The sequence below is a fragment of the Agelaius tricolor genome, unplaced genomic scaffold (assembly GCF_023055355.1).
Source record: "Agelaius tricolor isolate 1412-34295 unplaced genomic scaffold, bAgeTri1.0.p SCAF_3, whole genome shotgun sequence".
Classification (NCBI taxonomy): Eukaryota; Metazoa; Chordata; class Aves; order Passeriformes; family Icteridae; genus Agelaius; species Agelaius tricolor.
The window spans coordinates 50001531-50028708 of record NW_027269263.1 but is presented as its reverse complement, the minus strand read 5'-3'; the positions used below and the strand labels follow the sequence as shown (position 1 = coordinate 50028708).

The window sequence follows — 27178 nt, the reverse complement described above, 5'->3', positions numbered from 1 at the left end:
GAAAGGAGGGAGACCCCCAGTGAGCTTTTTCCTTTTATCTTGTTTACAAGATGAACCAGGTGTCAGGAGCAGCGGAAACCAAATGAGGAGCATGAAGGTTTTAAGAACCAGATTGCTAAAATGTAATGAAAACTGAACTAGGCCTGGACAAAACAGAGCATCAGAGTGGAAAAACAAGCACTGGAGGAGCTTAGCCAAAAGGGGAAATGATAAAATAAATGAGCTCAGTTCTTCAATTCAAATTCCAACTTTGTGCTTTCAGGACAGGGGACTTGAAGAAATTGAAGAGCTGGCATTAAGTTTCTTTGTAGCTGCAGCTGCTCACAGTAATCTGCCTCTGTGTTCCCTGGCAGGCGACACAGCAGCACTGATAGCCTACAAATTTCCCAGGATGTGAGAAAAGGGCACCAAGAATGACAAATGGATCCAAGATGAACTGGCACATGCCAGCAGACACACATGCCAGTTGCCTCACAGGTAGGATCCAGCCAGAGCCCTGCTGCATCCCACAGGTGCAGCCTGCAACTGCTCTGTGTCAAGTCACTGCTGATGGGGGACATTAAATGTTCCCTCTGAAAGCCCTGCTTGCTCAAGCAGGGCTTTCTGGTCTCTCTGGAGAGATGCTGCTGAGACTGTATTTTAATTGGCTTTCAAATCCCAAGATACATCAGGCAAGAAGACCTCACTCTGGTATGTTGCACTACATCCTTGCTTCTCCAGAGTACTGTCATTTTTCAGAGCAAATGCCAATAAAAAGGGCATGATGTCAGGCATTCCATCTGCAGGATGTGTGGTGCTCCTCCTTTCCCAACCACAGACTGATGGACGCTGCTGCTCCATCACTCCCGGAGGGAGCATTACAAATCCTTTCAACACCCACCCCCCCAGTTTCAGTAAAGATCCACTGACACTTGGTGGAAAAAACAACATTGTATTTGATTTACAATTAACAGGATTTACAAATAATGAAAAAGAAACAGATTAGCCATGAAATTAGGATGCCTTTGTTGATGAAAGAATAACTGGCAAAGCACCTTGCTGTAGGAGTCGTATAGCTCAGTCCTAAACAGTATAAAATAAGTTACAGCCCAGGCAGGTTCAGGAATGATTATAGACAAATGCGAGAAGTCGAGTACAAAGCAAACAAAAAACCGCTCGCAGCCTACTGGGCAGGAAACCAGTTCTGGTGAGGCTTTTGATTTTCAGAAACTGAAAGAAAGGCCCACTGACAAATACTAGGAAATTTTCAAAATGGGAGAAAAAAATAATATCAACAGACAGTAAAAGTCAGTGTGTGACAACCTACCAGGCAGGGAGAGCGGGCGGCAGACCTGGATTAGCTTGCTGAGAGTCAGCAGAGTCCGGGTGCTTGGCAGGACAATGAATGAAGGAGTACAGATGGCAGCACTTCATTAAAATGCTACTTTACTGCCAAAAACTTGCAAGACAAAGAGAAGTAAAGTTCTCTGATGTGCAATACAGCAATTTAAGAAGACGTACCTAACTTTCTGATTTGTACGGCGCTTACCTATATTGTAAACACACACTTTCTGACAAGTTATTTCAATTTTCTTTGCTATGGATTATAGTGTGTATTCAATCAAATGCAGCATTCCAAGGCTCAAAACTGACTGAGTGGTTTTCAATAGATGAGTATATGATTTTTTCCAATATCATAGTAGTATTTTACATCACAGATACAATAAAAACAAGTGATGGTATTTCTAGGACAGTTCCAAGATTCAAATAAAAAATCATCAGAACCATTCTAAAAGAGGGTATTATACATAATCAAATCATGTTAAACAGCACACTCTCGGCAAGCAGCTAATTACAAGCATTCTGCTGGTCATGTTTTTCACACAAAAGTCATTCAATAGCACATAAATACTTATTTTTCTGCTCTGCTTCTTTTTACAAAACCATTCATCAGATTCACAGAATTAGTACAAGTAAGGCACATTAGCATATATCATAAAACTCACAATAATAACAAAGAGTTTTAAAGTTTTAAGGACTGATTCCTTCTTTGCAGTGATTTCTGAACCGAACAAGACTTCATCAGTAGAACTCTTCTACACTGACATTACTCTTATTTCTCTCACATCCAACTGTGGTGGTGCATCACCCTTAAGATAAATAATTAAATTAGAACCATGAGTGGTAGCAAATCCCATTTTTAGATCTTGCAGAGAAATCGGACACTTTGTTCGATATGTTCATTATGAGCACAGACCAAGTTTTAGAGCTCTATGGAAGTCAATTTCCAGTTATCAAAATAAAAGGGGATATTGCCTGTGTCTCTGAGTATGTTATTGTTTTCCTAGTAGAAATATTGCTTAAGGTAGAAAGGATGCTATGGTATTGAATTTACTTGCATAATGAATTCTAAATGCTGATGTCTCAGATTCTACTAAATCAAATGAAGGATAGGTTTTTCTTCTTCCACCCCCCACCCTGCCCCCAACCAAAGGACTCTCTTTCCCACAGAAGATTCATTTACACACAACACGGCTTTTAATTAGAAGCATAATTTACAGTAAAAATTCTTTACATTACACCTCTGCTATCAAAAAACCATGAAACCTTTCATTTAAAGTTGTAATTATACATTAAAAAATAGAACACTATTTCCTTAACAGGAAGAATGAATTTGAACATCTTCAGATCAGATTTCTTTATTGCGGCTTTTGAGTCAAAGGTCAGTCACTTTATTCTCTAGCGCAGCTGCTATTTGCTGTAAACGGAAGGCAAGCTGCATTTTTTGTGCAGCTGGATCCTCTTCAAGTGCATTTATAATCTGGAAGATATAAACACAGAAAGTTTAGAACAATTTAGCTTAAAATGTATGACATAGTTCTGAGACCAAGTGTTTGATACTACTTTGGTTGTAAAGAGTCTTTTGCATTCACTCTGTACCAAAGTCCATATATTAGGCCCCATGTTTTATTTTTTCACAAAGGCAGTAAAAATAATTGTTACTTTATCTAAGTTGCTGTAATGTTTCCCATTATGTTGGGATACAAGCAAATTAATAGGTAGCACTTTATCTTGTAAAATATTCCATTCCAAGATGGAGCAGGCAGGGAAGAATTTCCTCAGAGCTATTTAAGAAACAGTGCTTTTACATACAGTGCACCCTACACAGCTTGAGGGTCATTTACCATCAGTAATTACATCCCATCCCCATGAGCTGTAGTTATGAGAAGCTCCTGGGTGGTCCATGCACAGGCATGTGGCAGGACCACGCAAGGTCTCCTGTGCCTCTAGGCAATATCAGGAATAAAGCCAGCAGCTCCCTTTTGGCTATCACCAAGAAGTGCCAAGACTCTGGCCCAGCACAACATAGCTCAGGAAAGCAAATAGCTCCTCTGAGGAGCCCCCAGCATCCCACAGCCTCTGCTGTACAGAATATCTATAAGAGGATATGACTCTTAAGACACAAGGGATTTGAAAACAAGAGCTAGTAAAGGTCAGCTGTTATGAGAAGGCTTTTCTTCAAATAGAGTTTTCAGGGTTTCCCAGATCAAATTCAAAGGTTTTGAAAGGTTTTCATTTCCACCATCCTTTAGGAAAACTTTCCCACCAGCTATTAGATTTCTCCATTAGAAAAATGTGTTACGTGACAAAACCATTCCTTGTCTAGAACTGGCTTTATTAATATAAGTCTGACAGTGTAATCAAGCAGAAACCTTTAGCACTGTTTAAATACTATATAGACTTGCAAGTACAAAGATGGAAAAATGGAGTTTGCCCGTCACTACCCGTGGTTCTTATTACTTCTTGAACACCACTGACAATGGAGATTAATGCAGTCAGAATCAATCTAGCCAATAATTTCACTTTGAAGGGCTGGTATAGTGTTTGCATTTCCAACACTGGAGCAAATTTGTTTAGAAATAATTATTTTAATGAATTTGTTTTTAAAGCGTGAAAATATTTGTACAAGACAGACTTAATAAACACTTATTGCAGTATTTAAACTGGGCCTGATTTAATTTGATATTGTTTCCTTAATTTAAACAATTATATCTAGCTGTAACTCCTCAAATTTAGACTAAATAATTCATGATTATCTCCACTGGTGAATATATCCTTCATATAAATGTGGACAATTAGAATGTACCCACTTAGTCATTGTCAAGCCCTGCAGAGATGCAGAAGGTAGAGCACATGCTGGGAACCACTGTGTCAGTAATAAAGACAAGGGCAGCTGCAAAATGTTCCAATTTATGCAAATGAAAACATTTTCATGGAAAATAAATAAGCTTGATTAATTTTACTGAATGGTTCTTGACAGATTATCTCCACAATTCTGAATTAGCAGCCTTTTCATCAGATGTACCTCATTGTTACACAGTGACGTACATGGAAGGGAAGAGCTGCAGCTATGTACTGGGGTGTGCTGGCCTGCCACTGACAAAGTCCCACAGGCTGGTGGCTCTGCCTGGGGTGTGGATGAATCAGGGATTTACGACTCAGCTGTCATTCAGGGTCCCCAAGTGTTTTTGTAAGAGGTCAAACTACGGACATATTTGGGAAGGTGCTGAAAGCCAGCTTAGCACTGGTGGTGAGGGAATGCCATGGGGCTGGCCTACATTCCTCTGTCTGCTTCTCCCACTGACCATCATTGCAAGACTTCTCAGGATGATTTGATTTTCCCTGCTCGCATCTGTTTAAAAGCTGTGACAGGCTGGCTGCTCCTGTATAAAGCAGCTGCAGTGAAGGATGCGACTCGCTGTCTTTAGTGCTGAATGTAAGTGAAAACACGAACTGTGCTGAGGTGCAAGACTAAGCGAATAGAGCTCACATGTACTGTGCTCCTTTTTGATTCAGCATCTGTTCTTACTTGCTTTAATTCTGAGAGTTTTCTGGAGGCATTCATTTCCATGGAAACCTTTGAATAAAAGTTTCCTTCTCTCTTTTTGTCTTCAGATTAAGTTTGGAGAGCCATAGCCACAGCCCAGCTAGTCTGGGATATTCTTTGTCCCCCTTTCCACAGGGTGTGAAAAACCAAAGAAACTTTTTAAACTGAAGCTGTGAGCCTGCTTTTGAATCAGGCTACATTCAACAGTTACTCTACTTTTGGTTTACTGCAGGCAGGCACTTCACTTGGCATGGCAAAACAGGGATGGTACCATGCAGGGAAGTTTAAAGAGCATTTTAACTAATAAAAATGTCATGGCTCCAATTCCTACAAGCAAAACAAGTTTAACAGATTTTTCCTAATAAAAAGGCATGCTGTCTTGAAACCTGATATACCTCTGATGACTTTTTGCTTGGTGACATTGTTATTTATTTATTAGGATGGCAGTACTGAAGAGAAGTGATTTTTAAATCTATTTATCTTTCAGATCTTGTTAAGCTATCCATTAAACTATCCCTACCAAAATCAGATAGTGATGAAATTGTTCATAATGAAATTGTTCATTTATAAGGATGTTATCTTGACCAGTGTAATTGCCAAGCAGGGTATATAACTGCAAGGTTTTTGTTCAGCATTGCTTTTACCTGATCATTCAGTGAAATCCAGAAGTCACTCCTTTAGACTAATGTTAGCTTTCATAACCTTTTACCATTGACATTAAAGCATGAAAACAAAAGGCATAACTTACCTCATCATAGTATTTGTTAGTGTACTGGTAGAGTTGGTGTAGAGCCACAAGCGTGTTTAAGGAATCAGTATGTGCCTGTTAACACAAGCAGGCAGCAAACATGTCAAAATAGGATCACACACAGCTGAAACTTATGCACATGCACAACTGTTGGGTACAACTGACAAAATTTCCAAATGCAAGCTCTGTGTTTAATTTTTGTTGAATGACACTTGGGGCAGAGAAAAGGAGTGAGAAAAGTTTTGGTTGGTGATTTTTAGATCAAGGCTTTCCCTCTGCTATTTTTCCAGCCTGCCCACAACTCTTAACATTGGAGGGGGAAGATATTTTGAATTCTGAACGTCAAACCATAGGCTACAGCTCAACAGCTCAAACATCTGTTAGCAGCATGGGTGTGAAAAGCTAAAGCATTTACTCAGTACAATCTACATATTGTTGAGATATTAAGAATTGGTTCTGACACGGTCATCATGGGTGTTTGAAATCCTTTCTCCAGCTCTTTTTACATCCTGGAAATTATTCACACTCCACTACAGCAAAGGTGTAACTCATCAATATCATGAGCACATGTACATTTGGAAAAAGCCACCCGAAACATGATGATAGAAAGGTGGGGGGCAGGGGGTGGTGAGAGGAGAGAGAGAGAAAGAACTTCAAATGAAGCAGGAAATAACCCTTCCATTACCTTATCTTCCCCCTCCCCCCATACATATGACTTATTTAGTGAATGTGCTCTACCTGTCTGAACAGATGTTCTTCATTCAAATGTGTAGGATTCAAGTCTCTAGCTATGCCTTTAGTCTTTTAAGTTAGTTAAGAAAATGAAGAATTGCAAAATATTGCTACTGGCATAAATGATTACCCCAGGGATAAAGCAGCAGAGAAACATCCATCTTCCCTTGCTCTATAAAAGTCACTTTTAGAGCTGGTCAAAATTTGCAGTGTTCAATCACTCCTTCCATATTAATTTTGATCATAATTTATAATGAAAATAGAAAGGAAGAACATATCCCGCTGATGTTAAAACATTATATTGAATTTACTTTTAATCACCAAATGTTCTAATTTTATATACATCTCAATTTATGTAATAAATAAAGTGAACTGTAAAATGAAATGTCACTGCAGATGAGTTTTGTAGTAAATGACTGAAAATAGAAATGCTCTCATGAGGATGTTGATCTGCAAAATGTTAGGTCCTAAGGGCACTGAAATAAACAAACCGCAAAAAATTCCCCAAACATCCTCCTTACGCTAGAACTCTTCAACTAAATTAAGCAAATGAGCAAACCAGCCGGTAAATACACTGCCTTCTTGCTCAGGCTAAACAACATCTTTAGGGCTGGTGAGGGACTCTCCGGGTTCTCCAAGTTAAGGAGAGTGCTTCAAAGGCAAGAGCCTGCCCGAGCTGAGCTGAGCTGCAGAGCAGACAGGATCTTTCAAGGCTGAAGCAGGTTTTGAAATGACTTTGTTCCACCCATCTCCAACCAAAGTCCCAGACAGCAACCACCACACTCTGCTCTTCTCCATGTGAGGTAACCCAAATCACCTACACTGCAAAATCTGCCACTGAGCAAGCATGATGAACTTCTTACATGTAGCATAAAGCGGAAGTATTGCCCCTGTATAGACAATTCTAAAATATGCTATACTTAATGTTCATGTCTCCTCTTTAATTTCTGGAATCTAATTTTTGCTGTGGTAGCACTGTGAATTCAGTCACTACTCATTGTCAGTATGATCAATGCTAAACATTCTCTATATGCTGTGGAGAGAAAGCACAGTTCAAGAGTGTATAATTTTTCCACAATGGCTCTGAAAAATTCAAACACTGTGCTCTATTCCCTGCATAACTCAGATAGATTAGTGACAATAAGGATTCTTGATTCCATTCAATAATCAACATTTCAAAGGCTGAAATATTGGCATGACTACAATGAACAGGAGTATTTCAGAGATTTATGAAATCATCTGATATTTGCACATACAAAAGACCCCATTTGTTGAGATAGAAAGAGAAGACAAAAAAACCCAGTATTACACTTGGCTCCAATTTCACTACAAAAAATGGATTTTATTCTTACCCTAGAAATCTCTGCTAGATGGGTATTCATGTCTTGGTCACTCACTGGCACCATCTGACGAATACCTTTGTAGTAACTGCAAGAGATTAAAAAAGAGTTTCAGTTAGGAAAATAAACTGTTTCTTTCTGATAATTCTGCCATTATTTCAAACATGCTTCCTTACTAACACAGGAAGAAGACATAAAAGACCAATGATTCCTTCAGCAATCCTGCCTTCCAATATTAGTACTTTTGCAGTAGAGGTAAATCTTACCTGATTGTACAGGAACGTACCACAGGAAAAAAAAATCTATAATTGCAGATAATGATTATTTTAGGTCTTAAAACTGTCAAGAGTTTTCTTGTGTGGCAGATCTTCCATGATATTAAGAGAATTTCCAATTTGTAAATGAATAAAGTCAGAGACAGAAAAAAGGAATGTTTATGAAAATGTTTTCAGGATTTGGTCTCTACTGACTTCTGGAAGTGCAGCATTTGTTAGACAGATCATGTGGGTAGCAAACTGCAGAAAACAGCATCATATTTTCTTCTGAATAAATCTCTTCTTCTGTCTGTACAGACAAGAATATGCACTGGGTCCTAATGGAACTCCATTTCAACTCTGCCAATGCCACCACCAAGGGGATCTTTAAACTTTTGGGTGTAAAATTTTTAATATTTGACAGCTGACTTTGACTATATCAGCGCTCCCTTTTCTTCTTTCACAGGCTTAAAATCCTAACAACAACTGAATTACCATGAAAAGAGTTGATACTTACTCTTCCACCATTTTCTTATAGTTAGAGATTTCTTTCGCATAAAGTAATTTATTACTTGGAGAATCCTGAAAAATTTAGAATACGGAAAAATGTAGGTATTTATGAACATTTCTAGGAAGCAAAAGAAAGTCAAGAATGTAAGATCAAGCCTTTATATTCACATACACTTGAGCTTTACAGATATTAACATTTGGATACTTATTAACAAAGGTGGGATTATTTAATAAAAAGAGGGTGCTTACACATGGTATAACTGCTGAGTTTTACAAACGTATCAATGCAAGGTGATAATAAATTATTGGTGGACCTGACATAATCAGCTCTTAAACATGCTTTTTATAAAAGCAGTTGCTATCTTCTGCTTTTTCAATAGCATCAATTGGCAGACTACACAGAAATACTGACAGTTCACCCACCTGTTAAGTGGTGAAATGTTAACTTCATTATAAAACTAAAAAGAAACGATCAAGGCTGTATCTCCTCAGAGAATGGGTATTGTCTGTGAGGATGCCTTTTGTCTCGTCAGGCATGAGCATAGTCAGGATGTAGAATGCAAATCACTTACTCTGCTTAATTTGTGCTCTGTTCTTGTGCAAGCATCCATGAAAGTCTGTGCAATGACTGACAAGGAAGCATCCACTACTTCATGAACATGAACATCAAAGATGAAATGGGGATTTTTCAGTATGTTTACCCAGAATCTAAGAGGCAGGCTACAAAGCAAAGAAAAAGATAAATAATCCTTTTTACACAATAAATATTCTACAACAAGAAAATCACATGAAATCAAGTATGGGCTTTGCATTTCCATCTCCTCACAAGAGTGATGTTTAATTTTATATTTCAATGTTTATACAAGCTTGTTTGGGTTCCATGCTTAAAAACCAACTCTTTACTCTCAGAAAAACTCATATGAGAAGGATCTTGAGTGCCCCAAAAGAGCAAGGAAGAATGTATGCATGGTCAGAGAAACTATCAAGTAGTATGTGTTAGATTTTGTGATTTGACAGGTAAATCTGGTCCCATTTGTCTCTTGCTTTCCTCTTCTCCGAGGAAAGACAAAAAGTAAAACATGGTAAATCTGCCAGTGACAATCCCATAGGTAAACCGGTTTCATTTTTTGCCGCTTCTAGGCTTACAGGGAATCTTTTTCATCACACAAACATATTATCTCAAAATTCTGAGGATTATAAATGAAATTTACTTTGATTTATGGTAAGAGTGTTAGTATACACCTGGGAATTATACTCTTATTTCTCTGCAATGACTCTGTTCATACTGTACCTGTTCGTTTTCCAGATGTGAATGGTATCTTCATCCTTGATGTCATGTTTTTCTGCTTGCTCATCAAGAAAGTCAAAGAAATACTTCACAGCTGGTGGTACCACATGGTTTGAGTTGAGCACACTATGAAAGAAGTCATCTACAAACTGCTGAAGTGTCCCCTAAAAGCAAATTTTAAAAAATGAGTTTCATTTGTGTTACAAGCTGAACTCAGCATCTTTTATTCCTATGGACATAATCCAGTTGCTGTCACTGATGGCCTTTATCCTGAGTGCTAAGAGTGACAAAAAGTAAGCAATTTCTTAGAGCAGTGAATTTGTAAACTGCCAACACAGTAAAGACCTTCTTATGTTCTAGACTCAAAGGTTGTGACTTCACCAGAAATCCTATGGTTTGCACAGCAAGGTGTGCCTTCTGCTTGACAGAAGAAGAGGAAATTGGTTGCTACATTTACCCTTCAGGATCATTGTGCACATGAAATAATTTTTAGCCACTTTTTAAAGGTTTTGCAGCTTCCCACTGAATCCAGTTTCTCTGACAGCAGAGCACTGCAATTTTTAAAGACAGACTGAGAGGAAGAAGTGCTAGTGAGCATTTGCCCTTTTTGTCTAAGGGCAAGCACATGGGCCTCATCAGACATCCAGTCTGACTCAGCTTCATGGGATCCACAGAGCCCAAGGAGTGAAGTGTCCAGAAGTGAAGTGTCCAAGAAGTTCTTGGATTCTGGCATCTGCCTGGATCTTAGTAATGGCAACCTCAGAGACTGTCCCCTTGTTTTAGAGAGGACCCTGTTGAGGCAACACAGAGCTCATCTCCAGTCAACTGATTGGCCCTACAGGGACCTTTGAAGGGCTGCATCCTCTTCCCAACCATGACTCCAGCTGACAGCCTCCAAACATGAAAGGGACCCAGATGGCAAGGAGCTCTAAGACATTCTACTCTCAGCCAGAACACACACAAGTCCCAGGGCTGAAGGGGTAGATGTGATCTCAGCTGTAACACCTCACCAACATTTTATGAGTCAGTAAAGCTCTAGACTTGGTAATAACTTATAAAATGGCTATTGGGAATACAAAGCAGTGGCTTTATTATCAGAAGAAAGGAATGCAAGCATCTTTTTGGTTCTTCATCCTGAGTCTATGTCATCTATCTGAAGACTTTCCTTCATATCCACTTCCATGCTTGGACAAGTGGCCTTAGCTGGAGCCAGACTGACATAATTTTCACAAAAGGAGCCTGACTTTGTGGTCATTAAACACATTGTTGTAAATTCTAATTCTTTCTCCATGGAGAAATGTTTAAAAATTTATTTTGCTCATTATCAATTCTGCAGTATAGGCACTAAAAATTCTCTAAAAGCACTATTATTATTTGGAGACGGGTTTTTTTGGGTTTTACTGGAACATTGATCACATACAAGAACAGGGAAATATAATAGGAAATATAGGAGTTTATAAAGCATTCAGTTCAAAAGAAAACCCAACAAAGTATTATCTAAACAGGTGGCACTGAGCAAAATATCCATCTTTGTCTTGCAAGGAAAATCCTTATTTAATGATCACACAATCATGGTTCTCAGCTTTGAGCAGGAGTTGTACATTATCTCCTCCGGGCATGTTAATCACTTGAAGCCTTGAACACCAGCTTGTATGTACATGGCACATATTCCAAATTGCAGATGAACACATGACTAATATTTGCATGTATTGCCTCAGTTGTATCTCAAAATCTATAGAAGCAAAGTTAACTACAGCACATCTGAGTCCTACCTTCACAGAAAGAAGTCTGGTCAGGTAGATCTCTGTAATAGCTTTGGTCCTCTCTTTTTCTTTCACACTGCCCCGCTTTGATTTCCCTTCATCCATTTCATCCACTGGCCGGACTAGATGCCAGACCTTGTTTTCATCTTCCAGGAGTGCATGCCCTAGAAACAGTAATTGCAATAATTATAAAAAACATCCAACCCCAAAACAGCAACACAAAAGTAATCATATACATACATACATGTTCCCTATCCTTAACATACCTGTCCTCTTGCCAAAGGGATCTAGATTACTCTATTCCTGTCCAACATACACAACTCAAGTACTAAATGTTCAGTGGCACAGAGCTGAAAAAAACTTGCTTTTGTCAAGACCAAAGGGAGAGGAAAGAATCACGCAATAGGAAAACTTCAAGCCAGGACAGGGATAATTTTTGCAGTAGCCAGGAGGAGTCATGGCTAGGACCTGGAGGTTGTTCTAAATCACCTCATGTCATTGTCACAGGTGGGGAGAAGGAAGTTTCCTCTGGGGAGAAGGGGTTCCTTCCAGTGGAGTAAGTGTGGAGGGAGCAGTGGGGTAATGTCAGTTTCAGTGGAATAGCATAACAGAGGGAGCAGTCAGGTACTGTCTGTTGTTGGGGGTTTCTATGGTGAGCAATAATGTTTCTTTTCTTATATCCACTGTCATTAGTTTTCTTTTCTCATCTCTTTGCTGTTTCCAGTAAATTGTTATCTCAACCCATGATTTTTACCTTTTGTGTCTCCCATTGTCCTCTCCGTCCCACTGCAGGGGAGGGGGAGGTGGAGGGGGAAGCGAGCAAGCAGTGCATGGCTTGGAGTGGTAGAAGAGTAAATTGAATAATACCATTCCTAAATCACAACAGTCATGTAAACACAGTATGTGTATGTTTTGAGGTCCACACAATTAAGTTCTTTTCTTCTTTGTGAATTCTCAAAGACATGATCAAGTTATAGAATCTTAGCTAGGTCTGACTCCATAGCCACCACAGAAATACAAATTGCAGCCTACTCCTGGTACAACGTTTTCTCTAGGTAAAACCATTACAATTCACATCTTCACTTCACTTGCTGAGGTCAAAGTATGGTACCTCAGTTCAAACTTTCCTTTTATCAGCTTTGATAAGCACCACTTGACTTTGTAGTTGAGAGGAGGAAAAATACATCCCCTCACTGAGATTACATGAATTTCAGCAGCCAGAGATAATGACTGAAGCAAATTCATATACATTCTAATAAGATTTAAAAAAAAAAATTGTTTGTCAGTATTCATAGTTTAAACCAGAGGGAGAGACTCACATCAAATCTGTTACAATAAAGCAGAAACAGGAGTAAGCACTTGGATGATAATGGATGGTTACAGTGCCCCACTGTGCTGCCTGGAGCTTGGCCCTGCACCCAGTGCCAGGGCTTGGACCAACAATCACACAGTGCATAAAAGCAGTTTTGCATTTCAGCCTCACACTATTGCTCAAACTCCATGCCTAAGGAGCTTCTGTTACAGACAGCTCTAAAAGAGATGATACAATTGTTTTAACTTGCCATTAATATTCCTTGAAAAGGGTTTCTGTGTCACTTTCAAATCTCCTAGTTTTGTTTGCTCTTTCTTTAATTCTTGAACTTTTGCATAGTCCCTAAAATCAATGGTGCTTTTCCAGTGGAAGTTATTGAATCAGTATATTTAAAATTATTGACATCTTAAAAATATGAAAGTTATTTTTCCCATAAAAATTGTGATTGAGCCCCACTGTACAAATTATTTTGCATTCTGCTAAGTTTTATGCCTTAATATACACCTCTAAACATAACTGAATCCCAGTTACAGCACAAAATATCAGTTTTTAATTGCATTAACTTTGACCATAATAGTTAATTAACTAAGTTCCTCAACAGCTACATTGAATTTCCCCATTTGCATGTACATTTAATATTTTACATCACAGGGGAAAATAACATTTAAGAGTAATCTGGCTAAGCCAACACTTTTGCTTGAATCTACTTTATATATTCTCATGAAAAGCATTAGTTATGCAGTCTTCTGGGACATTTACTTCTTTTTAACAAGGTAGGGAAGAAATATAAATCCCACATTAAATCACATTGTCCTTTGAGAGTCCTTAATTCAACTTGGAAGTTCATGTGAATGAAGCCAGAAAAAATAAAAGCTATCACTTTATTTTGAAGCAGTTGTGATTTCACAATAGATGCCATTCATAGCAATCATCTGCCAGTACAGTAAGAACCACTGCTGGGCATGAAGTATGGAATTTCTTTTGCATCCCCTGTTATTCACTTTTGGAAATTAACAGATCAAATCATGCAGTTAGACCAGAAACTATATTCCAGCCTTATGTCAGTTCTTTAGTACACTCCTGCTTCCTGCTTTGAATCAAAGGAATTCATTCTCTCTTGCCCTCCTGATGGTATATGGTCCAGTTTAGCTTTGGACAGAAGAGGAAACTGCTAAAGTGGTTTCCACTGAGATCACTGGCTCTTACATGCAGCTGAGTTTGTTCTGTGTTTGTTTAGCAACAGCAGAATTGGCTACTAGTGGAATAGTAGTTATTTCATAGGAGAGTAAGGATCAAGAGACTACAGCTCAAGCAGATGAACTTCTGCAACCCGAAGAGCTTACTTCATTGCTATAAATAGCAGGAAGAAAGAGGAAGAGAAATTCAGAACATGGACCAAAAAAACATGTTAGCAATATGGTTGCTAAGAGAAAATAACAGTTTTATGAGATGATATTTTCCTCAATGGGAAAGTAGGAAATGAAGAAAATAAAAGATAGGGGGAAATACCTCCTTTTTATCTCCTTAGTTGCACTAAGCATCAAGCTGTGAGGAGGAAGAAGACTGTGTCCAGGGGGTCAAATGCTTCCCCCGGAGCTCTTTGTCTTGGCCCTTGGACATTCTTTGGCCAATATAAAAAAATTATTGGGGTGTTGGGGGGAGTGTTAATGGCAAAAATTGACTGTGCTCACTAGTTACAGTGGTAGGAACCATGATGTAAACATCAGACAATGCAGCCCCTTTCCCCTTTTGCAACCTGCAGCAAATTATCTTCCTTCCAGTCTCCCCTACCTCATGAATACTGTTCCATGGAGATCGAGGAAGGGCTGCCCTAACAGATCTGCTAATTAGTATTTCTGATCTGCAGCCCTGTGTCTATTTTTATTCATAATTTTAAAAGGGAAAAAAAACCCAACAAAACAAACAAAAAAACCCCAAAACATAATATCAGGAAAAAACAACCAAAACAACAGAATGTGTTGTTTTGGTTTATAGTTCAGTACAGAAATACTAGTATGAAATCACTGGAACCATTCTCCTTCTTGATATAAATTAGTAACTGCATTTATTGTCTCCAGAAGCAAAAGATGCTGCATTTAATTTGTCACAATCTCCAGCTTCCAGTGTCTTCCTGTTAAAAGCTCTGAATAAAAGCAGCACAGAAGCAATGCCAGGATTTAGAGCAACATCTCTGAACATGGTTTTACATTTTCAGTTGGTGCAAAGCCTCCTACTTTGGCTGACAGTCAATGGCTTCAGCTGACACTTCTCAATGCAGAAGGTGCAAGTTAATGAGACTGAATAAAAGGAAATCCACTTCGTCACAAGCCTCATTCATAGTCAGGATAGGATTTCTGTTTATTCAAACCCTGTAAATCCCTGTGCCATATAAATGTGTATGTGTGGGAGGGGAAGCCTCTGATCCTCTCCTCTCCCTTTTATACACAGTGTCTCACAAATCATGGTCACAGCAGGCTCTCACTTTGTACCAGCTTTGTAACATTTTATAGCTTTCCAAGAGAACAAGTTGGCACCAGATAGCTCTGAGGACCTTACAGTGCTAAAGAAAGCAGGGTAGCTTGGCATGAAACCCCGTCATCCCAAATTTGTACACTACCATGGTGCAAGACAGGTGTAGAGAAGAAACACGGTGGAAGCTGTTAGCACTTGATACTTTGGGATCTGAATTCTCTGCAGACTTTTCTCTAACATGCAAGAGCCCTTGTGTGACAGCACTGTCCCCAGAAGTCTGCTTTTCCTTTACAATTTAGTATGCCACACAGATAACTAATGAGTTCACCTTGGAGTACAGATAGATTACGCTTGTTCAAAGAGCTTCATCATACTGAATCATATTGAATGATATAATTGCAGAGAAGAAGGAAAGGAAAAAAACCTAACCTAAGAAAAAAAGAAAAACACCTGATCTGGTCCTCTACTGCCTGCCACAGGGGTAGAGAGGTGAGGAGGATGAAGATTGGCAGTGCAGAACAGAAGGCTGACCACTATTCTATATCAAGAAAGCAAAGCAAGTTAAGGGCACCACCAGGCTGCATTCACAGCCCACTCCACTTATGTAGAGGTGAGGTGACCATAGCCCCAGCCACCAGAGCAGGCAAACTGAACAGGGACTAGGAATCAGCACCTTGCCTGGCTGCACTCCACTGCCTTCTATATTAAACTGGATGGCTTTTAAGTTAACATGCTGGGTCGGCACCTGCTGTGACAGAACAGTCACTGCTTGGCCAGCTATGCCAAGCACTTGTAAAAGAGTGAGGATAGCAGCAGCAGTGTACACATGACCATTAGAAGACTCTTCTTTCTGGTGGAAAAAAGTCACAAAAGAAAGAATCCAGGAGGACAGAGTAAAAAGTAAACAGTAAGTAATTCTGCCCATCTTAATTTCCTGTCCAACACTCAAAACAAATGAAAGTCTGAACCTTTCTGCTAAATAGCCATATATGTCAGAGCTATCAGCTGAGACCCATCTTTTTGAAAAATGTACATTTCTGGCATATTGTTTCCAACCTGTTTAACTGCCCAGCCCTCAAAACGTATTAAATCTAAGATCAGTAAATCTGTTTAAAGGAATGAAACTATTAGGTGAAGTAATGGCCTTTGCAATCAGTGCTAGAGAGAAAAGCATATCAAATGAGTTCATGGGAGGAAGAATGATCTCAACAATTATTGTTCCATAAATCTAACTTCTACCTCATGTAAAATAACTGAATGTAAGGATAAAAAACCCCAGAGAAACTGAACATCTGAAGTCAGTAAAGGAAATATATGTGACAAAGAACATACAATCACAAGTAAATATTGCCATAAAAATCTGAGTGCATTCAAGGCTGTAATGGATATTGTGTCTCAAGATATTTTGAAATATAGAAAATTGGTCTAGACAGAATACTAACACAGCAAAGTAAAAGCTTTTAAGATGGGTTGCAAGTTAACAGGTTTCTTCTGTGTTGCAAAGTCCAGGATACTATAGCAGACAGCAATACAGCAGATGCATTAGTGATGTGAAAGAGAAGAAACATTACAAGGAAATTCCTGATGCTCACTTACAGAGGATTGAAAACCTCAAAAAGAGCAAAGGAATTGTGAAAAACGGTGCATCTAATAAAGAGACAAAATTCATGGAACGATCAAAGTCAACTAAAAAGCCCTGGGGAAAAACAAGTTAGCATAGCTGGTGAAACATCACTCAAAAGGAAGGGAAACGCAAAATCTGGAGGTACAGAGATGAGTTTGCAAGGAAACACAGTTGTAAGAAATGCTACAAAAAATTACATCAGATTGATTATGGGAGAGGGGAGCTAGTCTCCACTGTGCTTCATCTAGAGCACTGCATTGAATTCTCAGTCTAATAAGAAGTGAAAGAAATTTGAAGAGGAAAGTGAGTAAAGGCTTTAGAAAGGAGAAAAAGAGATAAAGCTCTGGGAAGATGAAATGTACAGTTTGAGTATAGATGTAGTGTGATTAAAAAACAAAATATGGAAGGAAATGTTTAACAAGAGCGCTTTCTATTAAGTTGGGGCATGGACTCAGCAATTATGGTTAGAGTCCTAGGGCTTAAGACTTTTATAATGAGGGCAAAGAAAACCATTGCAAGTGTACAGTGGGTAACACAACAAATAAACTCGGTATAGTCTGCTGGGGAATATCTAGCTCCATGGAAGTGCTTGATAAACAAAATCAAAATGGCAGCATCACTATGTGTGTTTTGACTTCTGATCATCTTGGGAGGTAGGGAAGCCACAAGACACTTACTTTCCCCTGGGACATCTTGCTGATTATCCTCTGGCTGCTGGGAAATCCCCATTTTTGATAAGATGAGCGTGGCACCATCTCGGACCTTTGGAAATAGAAACACAGAGATATTTTTCAAAAGAACCACGTGTTACTGAACCTCTTTCTTAAACCCTAAACTGGGGCTTCTGTGATTGGTTTCAGGGAATCTCTGACTAATGCTAACCTTCCTAGGCTCTTTGGACAACTGGCTGTGCAATTCAGAACAGACTCCCTCCCACTCTCTAAGAGATCCCATCAACAGCTCCTCTGACATTACTGAAACATTAGGAGAACTTTGAGGCTTAAATAGTTCCTCAATATGGTGTGGGTGCTCTCTGGACAAAAATGGGGTTTATAATGAAGAATCAGACCTGTCTGTTTTCTCAAGGAAAACTAACCAACTTTTCTCTTCCCAATCAGGATCAACTGTTGTTAGAAAGCAATAAATAGCATAAAAAGGAAAGATAAGTGCATGGTAGAGTGCACAGTATGAAACCTAAACCAGACAGTACAACAACATCAACATCTGCTCTCCTGATTGGGCTTTTGAACAAAGCAGACCAACTCAAAATCTATTTAGCAGCACAGCAAGGACAAAGACAATTCTCAGGGGTAGAAAGTGGTGGAGAAAAGAAAAGATGAATATGAGGCCCAGCAAAAAGTTGAATGTTCAAATTGGAATTTGGATTCAGATACTCCAATGTTGAAGAAACCAAGGCACTGGCATTTAGGTTTTGTGTTATTATATAAAACGCTTAGGCAGAATGCCTAGACCCAGACTTTCACAGTCCAAACCTTTTACTGACTAGACTCAGACCTGTGTTTTAATTTTGATTCTTTATCATCTTCTCTGGGCAACCTCTACGTATCACTGAAATTTCTCTATAAACAAATAAAGATTTTATTTATTACAAGAAAACAGGTAACAGGTGTGAACAATATTTTTGAAACACCTTACATTGTAATGCATTAGTGTGTTGATACGTTTCCATCTGCCATCTCTTTGGGATGTTAAATCCAAGTCTGAGAGGATCTGTGCAGTAGAACCTGGACGCCATTCTAAGGGGCAATTAAAGTGAGAAAAAACAATTAAAAAAACCCAAAACAAAAAAAACCACAAAACCAAAAACAGCACAAACCAAAACAAACTACTCCAAGGAAGTTTTACAGACCCACTGACACATTGTGGAACATCAGAAGTAATGTAGCACATGCCCCAGTGTGTGTTTTTTATTGCTTAATCATTTGGTCTTTATTACAGAAGTTTGCATGAACTATTCCTAACCATGCATATGACTTCTGATTATCTTCCATAAAAACTTTAATTCCTTCTCATAGAATTCAATAAATATATATAGTAAGATCTGCTATTGGTCTCAAACAGAGTAGGATTTCATGGAATAGAAAAGACATTTTTAGGGGATTTACTAGGATTTTCTGAAATGCAACAATTTAATCTTCTACTTTCAGATGAATGCAGTAATGAAACTATTGAAAAAATTATCAATTGGAGCTTTAATTCTGAGTCTATTAGGCATTTTAAGGAACACCATTTCTTTTTTTTTTTTTGTCAAGAAGAGAACAGCTATTTTGAAAGCCTTCAAGGAGGATGATTTCAGAGACTAAGTGGTACATCATCTCCTAAAAGTGCAGTTCCTGTAAGTTATAATTCTTTTGAATAACCATCATTAAGGCAACTAAAAATCAGTACCAGTTTCTGAAATTGCATCATTACTTCTCCATCAGTTAATTATCCATGCTGTCATTATCACATTAATTAGTACCTGAGATACTGACTCTGTCAGACATGAATTCATTTGTGCCAATAATCATTAACAGGCTCTTGCAATGCTGATGACAGTATACCAAAACTTTAAGAGTCAAAAAATGTAACTCATAAGAAAATATTAATTTTTAAAGCATATTCAGATTGCTGCAAAATACTGTATTTTTCCACTCAGCTGAACATGAATTGAGCTTTAAAAAAAAAAAAAAAACAAGCAACAAGCCAAACCATAACCAAGCAATAATATCCTCTTACAGACATTTTTTCCAGAAAATAAAAAGACATGCAACAGATCTCAGCTGTTCAATATAGTATCACAAGTAGCTACATACCAAGAACTACACTGTCAGCTTTTGGCCACTGAGAACACGGCAGGTTTCGATAGACTTGGTCTATTATCTTTTCCTTCACTTGTGATATGGTGTCACAGTTGAGCACTTTCACAGGTATGGAATCATTTCCTCCCTCCTGCACATATACATTAACTGTCTGTGAAGAAAAGAATGTACAGGGTTATTAAGGCAAATCAGTGCTGAATTACCTCTGAATCTGTTCCTCTGGGTGATTTCAATGCAAACAGTATATGAAATTCACCATGCAATGATTATTGCACAGCAACGCATATTTGCAATGGGAGTATAGATTATTTGAAGGATCTTTTGCTGTTATGCAGCCAACCAGCTATCATAAATTCCAGTTAATTTCTCCCACTATAACAAGACAGAAAAGATAGAGAGTAGATTTAGTCATGTCTAATATGCTAATATTATTAAGTCTTGGGAGTTTATTAAAGAGAAACATGCAAGAACAAAGCAGTTGGACCACTGTCTCATTACATGCATCACATTTAACCTGATAATATAAACATAAAGAGGCCAAGTATTGCAGTGCCTAAATTTCATGAGTTCCCAAGAATAATTTGAACTGTACTTTGTTGAACTCTCAAATATTATGTGCTTTTGCCTTCCTTTATGCTTTCTTCATGGCAGTGGTTTTAAAGATGAGCAGACTACTTCTGTACATATGGTAATTTAACATGGCTCAACTGATGAGCAATGAGTAGCTCAGCTCTCCAAAATTTTACTTCCTGTTACCAGCTGTTTATTAAACACACACACACACACACACACACACACACACACACACTTATGTACATATAAAAGTAATTTCTGTAATCTTGTGTATTTGAATACCTCATTTACTGCCTACTGTTGTCCTAATAACTCTAATAGCTGCAGGGAATACACCTAAGTAGCTTATGCTAGTTCCAGCATTTTAAATATTACTGTTTTCTGATAGTATTGTCATGATTTTCTTAATGTTAAAGAGAATTTCTTGAAAGCCTGTAATTTGCTAAATCTAGAGTGATTTTTTTGAAAGAAGCTTTGCTATGTAAGTGTCAGTTTCAATATAGAAAAAAACAAATAAGAAAACCATGGCCAGAATACCTCCCCAGACAGGAAAAAAAATTTAAAACCCAAATAGATACTATAAAAAGCCTCCTTCTTTCACTAGCTGAATCAGTAGTACAGCTTAGAGCCCTTGTGGATCTTTTTCCAGTCAGGTAACTTAGGAGGCCAGGCACATGTGAAGCACTGCAGCTCTCAGACACATACAGTCCTGCCAACCACAATGCCTGAATTTATCACATCAGACCTCAGAAATAAACTTGCATGGCTGGTATTTTGAAAAAGTGAAGAAAAGCTATGCCATACGGCAGTCAAATTAAACATGATTGCACTGTCCCTTGACAGAATGCTCAAACTAATCATGAGATTTCACCTTCCTTTTCCTATTAGCTTTATGGTAATTAGACATGATTTTGCTGCTGGTTCAGTATGCAGCATGTCAGTGTAACCAGTGATGCAAAACAGATTCATCTTTTAAATAAGAACAATTAGAGAGCAGACAACTGCTCTGTGCTGTACTTACCCACCTTGTCTCACTTTCAGGAAGAAGTGAAGGAATTAACTCATGCTTTAACCTACACTGGTGCACAAATGCTCCCTAACTGTTTGGTTACCACAGCATCATCATCATCATCATGCCAAAGATCCCAAAAACTAATGGTAATAGTACCCCCTCCATAATCTTTTATCATATGTATATACACATATACATACATCTCATCAACTTCCACTCATGCACATACAAAAAGTATTTGTTTGATGGGAAATCTGTAGAGTGTGGACCGAATACTGCTATTGTACAATATTATAATGTTTAAATCTAGCTAATAAGTGTGTTGTGCCCATATCTGATTGCATTCGTGAATTTTCTGATTCACACTGAGTCATATAGCTTAATTGCAGGTTCTTTTTTTAAATGAAAAGAAACAGACTAAATAAAGAATTATTGCCATTAAGACTTACATGATGTACAGTGCAAATAAATTTTGTTTTCCATATATAACAGAAATTATAGCCAGCATTGCCAGTCAGTGTGTTTTCTGTGGGTGGCACTTATAAAGATGGTACCTAAACTAATCCCCAACTAGTTGAACTAATCCCCATTAGTTGAACAATTAGTTCAACTAATCAAACTAATCAGTTCAACTTTAAATTTCGTCTTGCTCAACACATTCTTCATCAAGCTACTCTCTAAGGTCACAGTCTGGTGACTCCATGACTCCAAGTCCTACAGAACTCTTCTCCTATCAGCCCTCCCATCAGAATCCTTTCAGAATACATAAAATGGTGATTTTTTTCCCCCCAACCAAGGACTTAATAAAGCTTTTTATTAAATTTCTTTTCTATGCTGCATATATGTTACTGCATCTTTCTCAGTTGAAGACAACTACACATGACTCCTAACATGTCAATAAAAAAGAAGTTAGAAAGGGAAAAAAAATCATAAATTGGTCTCTGAAGGACAGCCTGTGCATCTTTGATATTAACTACACTGTACCCTGAAGAAAACCAGCAAGACTGTCAGAAAGAGTAACACTAGATTTTACACTCCCTGAAGAGCTAAGGAGTGGGCTGCTTGAGTTTTTCCAAAAGGACAGTTAATCTGTGTTCTGGAGTATGTTTGAAAAGTGGTTGAAATTTCTGACAGTGAACAGAATCCAGTTAAAGTAGAATTCATAATAGAAAAGAACTAGACCATGGCACTGGTGATCAGATAGAGGGGGAGGTTGAGTTCAGAGGGGAGCTCCCTTGCCAGGAATATCCATTTCTTCCCACTTGAAGCAACTAACACAGGTCTCCAGAACTGGCTGTAGAGGCACTGTAGGGAATTATTTCCCAGAGAGGAAATAAACTACTTTCAATGCCAGTTGGGCTGCCCATGTTCAGGAGATCTTGACTCACACAGAAAAAAATGTAGAAAGAGGTTCATAAAGTGTTCTGGAGATTGTGGAGCCATCTCACAGGACTGCAGAGGAGCACAATCTGGTATACTAATAAAATGATCTCTAAAATGCTGTTCAGTATGCTGATCAGCAGCAATCACAAGGGAGAAAACCTGAAGTTCAGGCATAATGGCAGTGCAAGAACTCTGCAAAAATCAATTGCCAATGAATTTAGATGGGAAAAGGGGAGGAGCCAAACATCCTGACCACTTTTCACATTGACTGAGAATTATGAAAGGGATTTAATGAAATGGATTCTGCAGTGGCAGGATTTGAATTTTACTTTAGAAGATACTTTGTAATTTTGTTTTCCTGCTTGGAGACTTGTTTTGGTCAAGCTACCGACAATCCTGCCCATGACCAGAGTTTTTATGCAGTTCACAGTAGTCTAGAAAACTCTGTACAGACTTAACACTATAGGAATTAATTTTAAAATAAAAAATGATTTTAAAATCTATTAATCATGCTTTGCTTACCAACTGTGTGTACTCTACATCATCTCCTAGTAAGCCTGTGTCATTCAGTGTATACTTTGCTTTCTTCAGCACAGCATCCACTGGGCCTTTTTCTACCTGGTGTTTGATAGCCTTGAACAATTTATAAAGAGGCTCCCCAGCATTGTCCTATGTAAAGAAAAGGAAATAAAAGAAAATCAAAAGACATACACAAGTGCAGCTTTGTTAATTATTACTGATTAAAAAAAACAAAACAAACACAGGCAACAGACTTCAACTCTTACCTTGAGGTACTGATATAAACAAATAGACATCCAGTTAGACAACATTCTCTCAACAACTGTTTCAGATCTGAAAAAAAAATAACCAACCCTGAATATAGCAAGGGCACTTAATGACAAGGTTTAAAAAAAAACCAAAAAACACTGCTTGCTTGAAATATAATATTTTTACATGCTTAACTGCATTCAGTCTCCTAATGCAATGATTTCCCTATAGAGTCTTGAAAGCATATATTTGCTTTATGATAAGTTCTTTGTATTGCTCATCAGTCCTGAGTGGGTGCCTTCATCTCACTGCTGAAAAGCACACATTCTTTATTCAAAATCTTAAATTGGGTCTGCACTGTGAGAGCTAAAAACTTAACCCAGTTGTGCAGTTACTGGGAAACAACCTACAGATTACAAAACTACAACATACACAGAGCAAGATCTATTGAAATTTATTGGGAGTAACAGCTGGGTTAAAACACTAGAGCAAGCCCTCACTGAAGGCACAATGCAGCTGATTGTGTGTGCTCATTATGGAGGTGATGTGTGGTATAAATGCTGGATCATTTGGAATAAAGTTAGATTAAAAAGTAAATTAAATGTTCAGTGTGGTATTTCAAAGTAAGGTAAGGTAGGTGTTTCTACACCACAGTATTTGAATAAGCAGTCCTGTCCAGCATCCTGCTGGTGCCTTCCACAGCTGCTCCTGGTGGGCTTGTCTTGCCAATATGCTTGGGCCAAGTTATTTCTGATTTTACAGATAGCTGGCATTTTACCACAGTCACACTGCAAAAGAAACACATTTACAAAAAGCCAGAGACATACAGAAAATATGACAATCATTCAAACCTTCTTAGCATCAGCTTTGGGTTTTTGGCCACGACATACTGCTCCATCAGTTCTAAGAAAAGCGTCCTCATGATGTCAGTGTAGTATTCTAGTTTTCCATGTAAAGCAACAGTCAGTAAAGATGCAAAATACACTTTAGCTCGAGCAGAGAACTCCCTTTGGTTTTCCAGTGTGTGAATAAACTGAAAAAGAAAGAAAATGTAAAATGAAGTCAGATTACAGGTTTCTGAAGAACCTCAATACTTGTCTGCACTAAGACAAGCAATATTATTTTAATATTAAATCTCCTAAGTGCTGAATCAAAAAGTTTTCAGAAGTTTGAAAGAACTTATATAAAAATGTTGCCTAAATTTTGATTTTAGATATACAATGTACTAGACCGACCTAAGGAATGCTTATATACTTCTCTAAAAGCTTATCTAAAAAGGATGTTTTAATTAAATGTAAAATAGTGTTCTGTGACAATTTTAAAAGTGAAAATCAACTCCCCTCTCCCCCAAATTCCCAGTCCTTTCACATCAAATTACAAAGACACTAATGTAAGTACACCTGTAAATGTGCTCTCATCTGCCATGAACTCTAATTCTACCATTAACTAGCTCAGCAGTAGATTCTCATTAAAAAAAAAAAAAAAGAGAAAAAGCTAGAAGCCTAAATCTATATTTAGGTGTCTGACAATGAGCTTCAGTTTTTGAGAGTGAGCAATTATAAGTCTCTTCAGAGCAGCTGTGAGCACTCATCAGTCTTGTTGAATAGGCCACTTGAGGAGCCTCTACCTTCATTGGGGCAGAGATTCTGGTAGATGGCTGTCCACAAGTGACTCCTGTGAGGAGCCAGGATGGAATCAGCACTCTCTGATCACATTTCTTAAAAGGCTAAACCAAACTTGTAACACCAGTTTTTATGCCAGATTGGGAAATACCTGCTTTTTACAGCCACTGCAATGTTCACTAACTCCATATTGCATGACCTGGCACAGAAATGTGAGATCCAACATGAACCTCTGGCTGTGATGCCACATATCTGCAGTGGTTACAGTGAAATCAGAACCATATGAAAATCATTATTTTTATTAATTTTTGTTCAGTTGTGCTTGCAAACCTTGCACACCTTCTGTCTTGCACACATACACACAGGTATGCCTAGCTAAGAGACAAGGTGCATCTAGTTCAGTACTCACGTTAATGAGAAATGATTTGCTGTTGAGGAGGTTGGAGAACTGGTACAAAGCCTGCTCCACAGTCTGGCGCCTGGCCTCAGGAATATCCAGCTTTCCTGTAATCATCACATCCTTCTCTCCATCTTTGGAGGGCAAGAAGAAGACTCTGTCGGTGTACGTTTTGTAGTCTAGTACTGGAATTCCAGCTTCGTTGATATCATTTGTCTGATCCTCCATCTCTATCATTAGATCTGCAATATGCAACGTAGTTCAATGGCTCAGTTTAAAAATTCTGCAGGTTTTTAGGCAATACAAGGTCTTTGAGTGCCTTGTAATAGTGAAAAGGCAACTCAGCAGCAAAAACTTATTTCATCTCACATTTTCTCTTGCTATTTTTAACAATCATCCTATTAACTATAACCACAGCTTATCCTTTGGTGACATGAGGATAACTGCCTTTAGCACTGATGGTTTCCTTGTTGTTGCCTATCTGTAAAAAGACCTTTATGGCATCTGAGTGAGCTCATATAGATGAATGTAGGTTTATAGTACAGAACACGAAAAAGATATTTCAATATTTTTTGTCTTGTTTTAGTTTTCTTTTTTCCCAATCCATATTCTATACCCTCTGAGTCCAGTTAGTACAGATAGTTATTTTAAAAACACAGCAATCCAGGAAAGAGAGGTTGAAAGTGTAAAGCAAGCTAATTTACTAAAAAGGAAGGGGATGGCAGAAAGGAAGAAGGTTAAATGGTTCACTGAAATGAATGGAAATATTTCTGTGGGACTCAAAAGCCTGAAGTTTTTAAAAGGGACAAAAATTAGAGAATCATCCTTTGGAGCAGCTACTCTAGCTGAAGGCTTTCCAATTACCCAATATTGCTGATTGATTGGAACACCATGTTAATTAATATGGCAACCTATTGTCTCAGGAGTTTTATTGCTCTTACTCATTCATTTGCCTCTTATTTTATAGCATTCATCAAAGATGAGGGACAAAGAATCTCCTTGTTTCCCTCTGTGTGGTATTAGAACTTTCTTCCTGCTGTCCCCTTCCTTGGCTATCTTTGTTCTTTTGTATTTTAGAGAGTTTGCACTTTGTGCTGTTGACATTACAGTTTCACAGTATGGAACCAGAATGTGCTTTGACTTCAGTGTTTCATTTAACTGTAAGTCAAGGTGGACGTAGTTTAGGAACTGGATTACTCCTTGGATGTGCATTCTACTCCCCCAATGCTTGTGCTTCGTGGAGCAGAGAAGAAACTTCCAACCCAACAGGTAGTAGGAATGTGTAACTCTCTACTCTTGTCCCAGCAAGGGAAAGGTACCTTCTCCTTTCAGAAATGGGTATGACGTGCCCAGGGAGAGGGAAGAGAGAGAGGGAGAACCTTGATAGATCCTCTCACAGTTCAAAATGTTTTTGAACTGTGAGAGGATTTGAAATGAAGTTTCACAGTTTGGAATGAAGCCCATTTGGGATTGACTCAAACATTTGCTTCTAGTTTGTGTCCAGAACCTGGAAGGAGTTGGTTTTCCAGAGAAAGCAAGCTTGTACAAGTATAGAACATCCTGTCCCAGAAATACCAGAAAAAAAATGACTGAGGGAGGCTTCCAGCATGGCCGAAATCTTTGAGATACTCAGAACTTCTTAAATTAATGTCAAACTCGAACCTGAAATTGCTGTTTTATTCAATCTTGCT

The 27178-nt window shown here is 38.3% G+C and overlaps 1 protein-coding gene across 9 annotated transcripts in view; it reads right to left on the bottom strand.

Annotated features, from left to right (window-relative positions):
• Positions 1-915: 915 nt before the first annotated feature.
• PLXNB2 (plexin B2) overlaps positions 916-27178 on the bottom strand; it is a 251654-nt gene continuing 225391 nt past the window's right edge. For all 9 annotated transcript variants that reach the window (XM_071423798.1, XM_071423794.1, XM_071423795.1 and 6 more), the window contains 14 exons: positions 25500-25729; positions 24320-24501; positions 23486-23552; positions 23223-23369; positions 19727-19883; positions 18567-18667; positions 17588-17672; positions 11512-11666; positions 9743-9903; positions 9024-9171; positions 8459-8523; positions 7700-7775; positions 5616-5690; positions 916-2800 (listed from right to left, as the gene is read on the bottom strand). In XM_071423798.1, the coding sequence (XP_071279899.1) occupies positions 2696-2800; positions 5616-5690; positions 7700-7775; positions 8459-8523; positions 9024-9171; positions 9743-9903; positions 11512-11666; positions 17588-17672; positions 18567-18667; positions 19727-19883; positions 23223-23369; positions 23486-23552; positions 24320-24501; positions 25500-25729 (1754 nt within the window). In that variant the 3' untranslated portion in view covers positions 916-2695. The remainder of the gene's footprint in view (positions 2801-5615; positions 5691-7699; positions 7776-8458; positions 8524-9023; positions 9172-9742; positions 9904-11511; positions 11667-17587; positions 17673-18566; positions 18668-19726; positions 19884-23222; positions 23370-23485; positions 23553-24319; positions 24502-25499; positions 25730-27178) is intronic.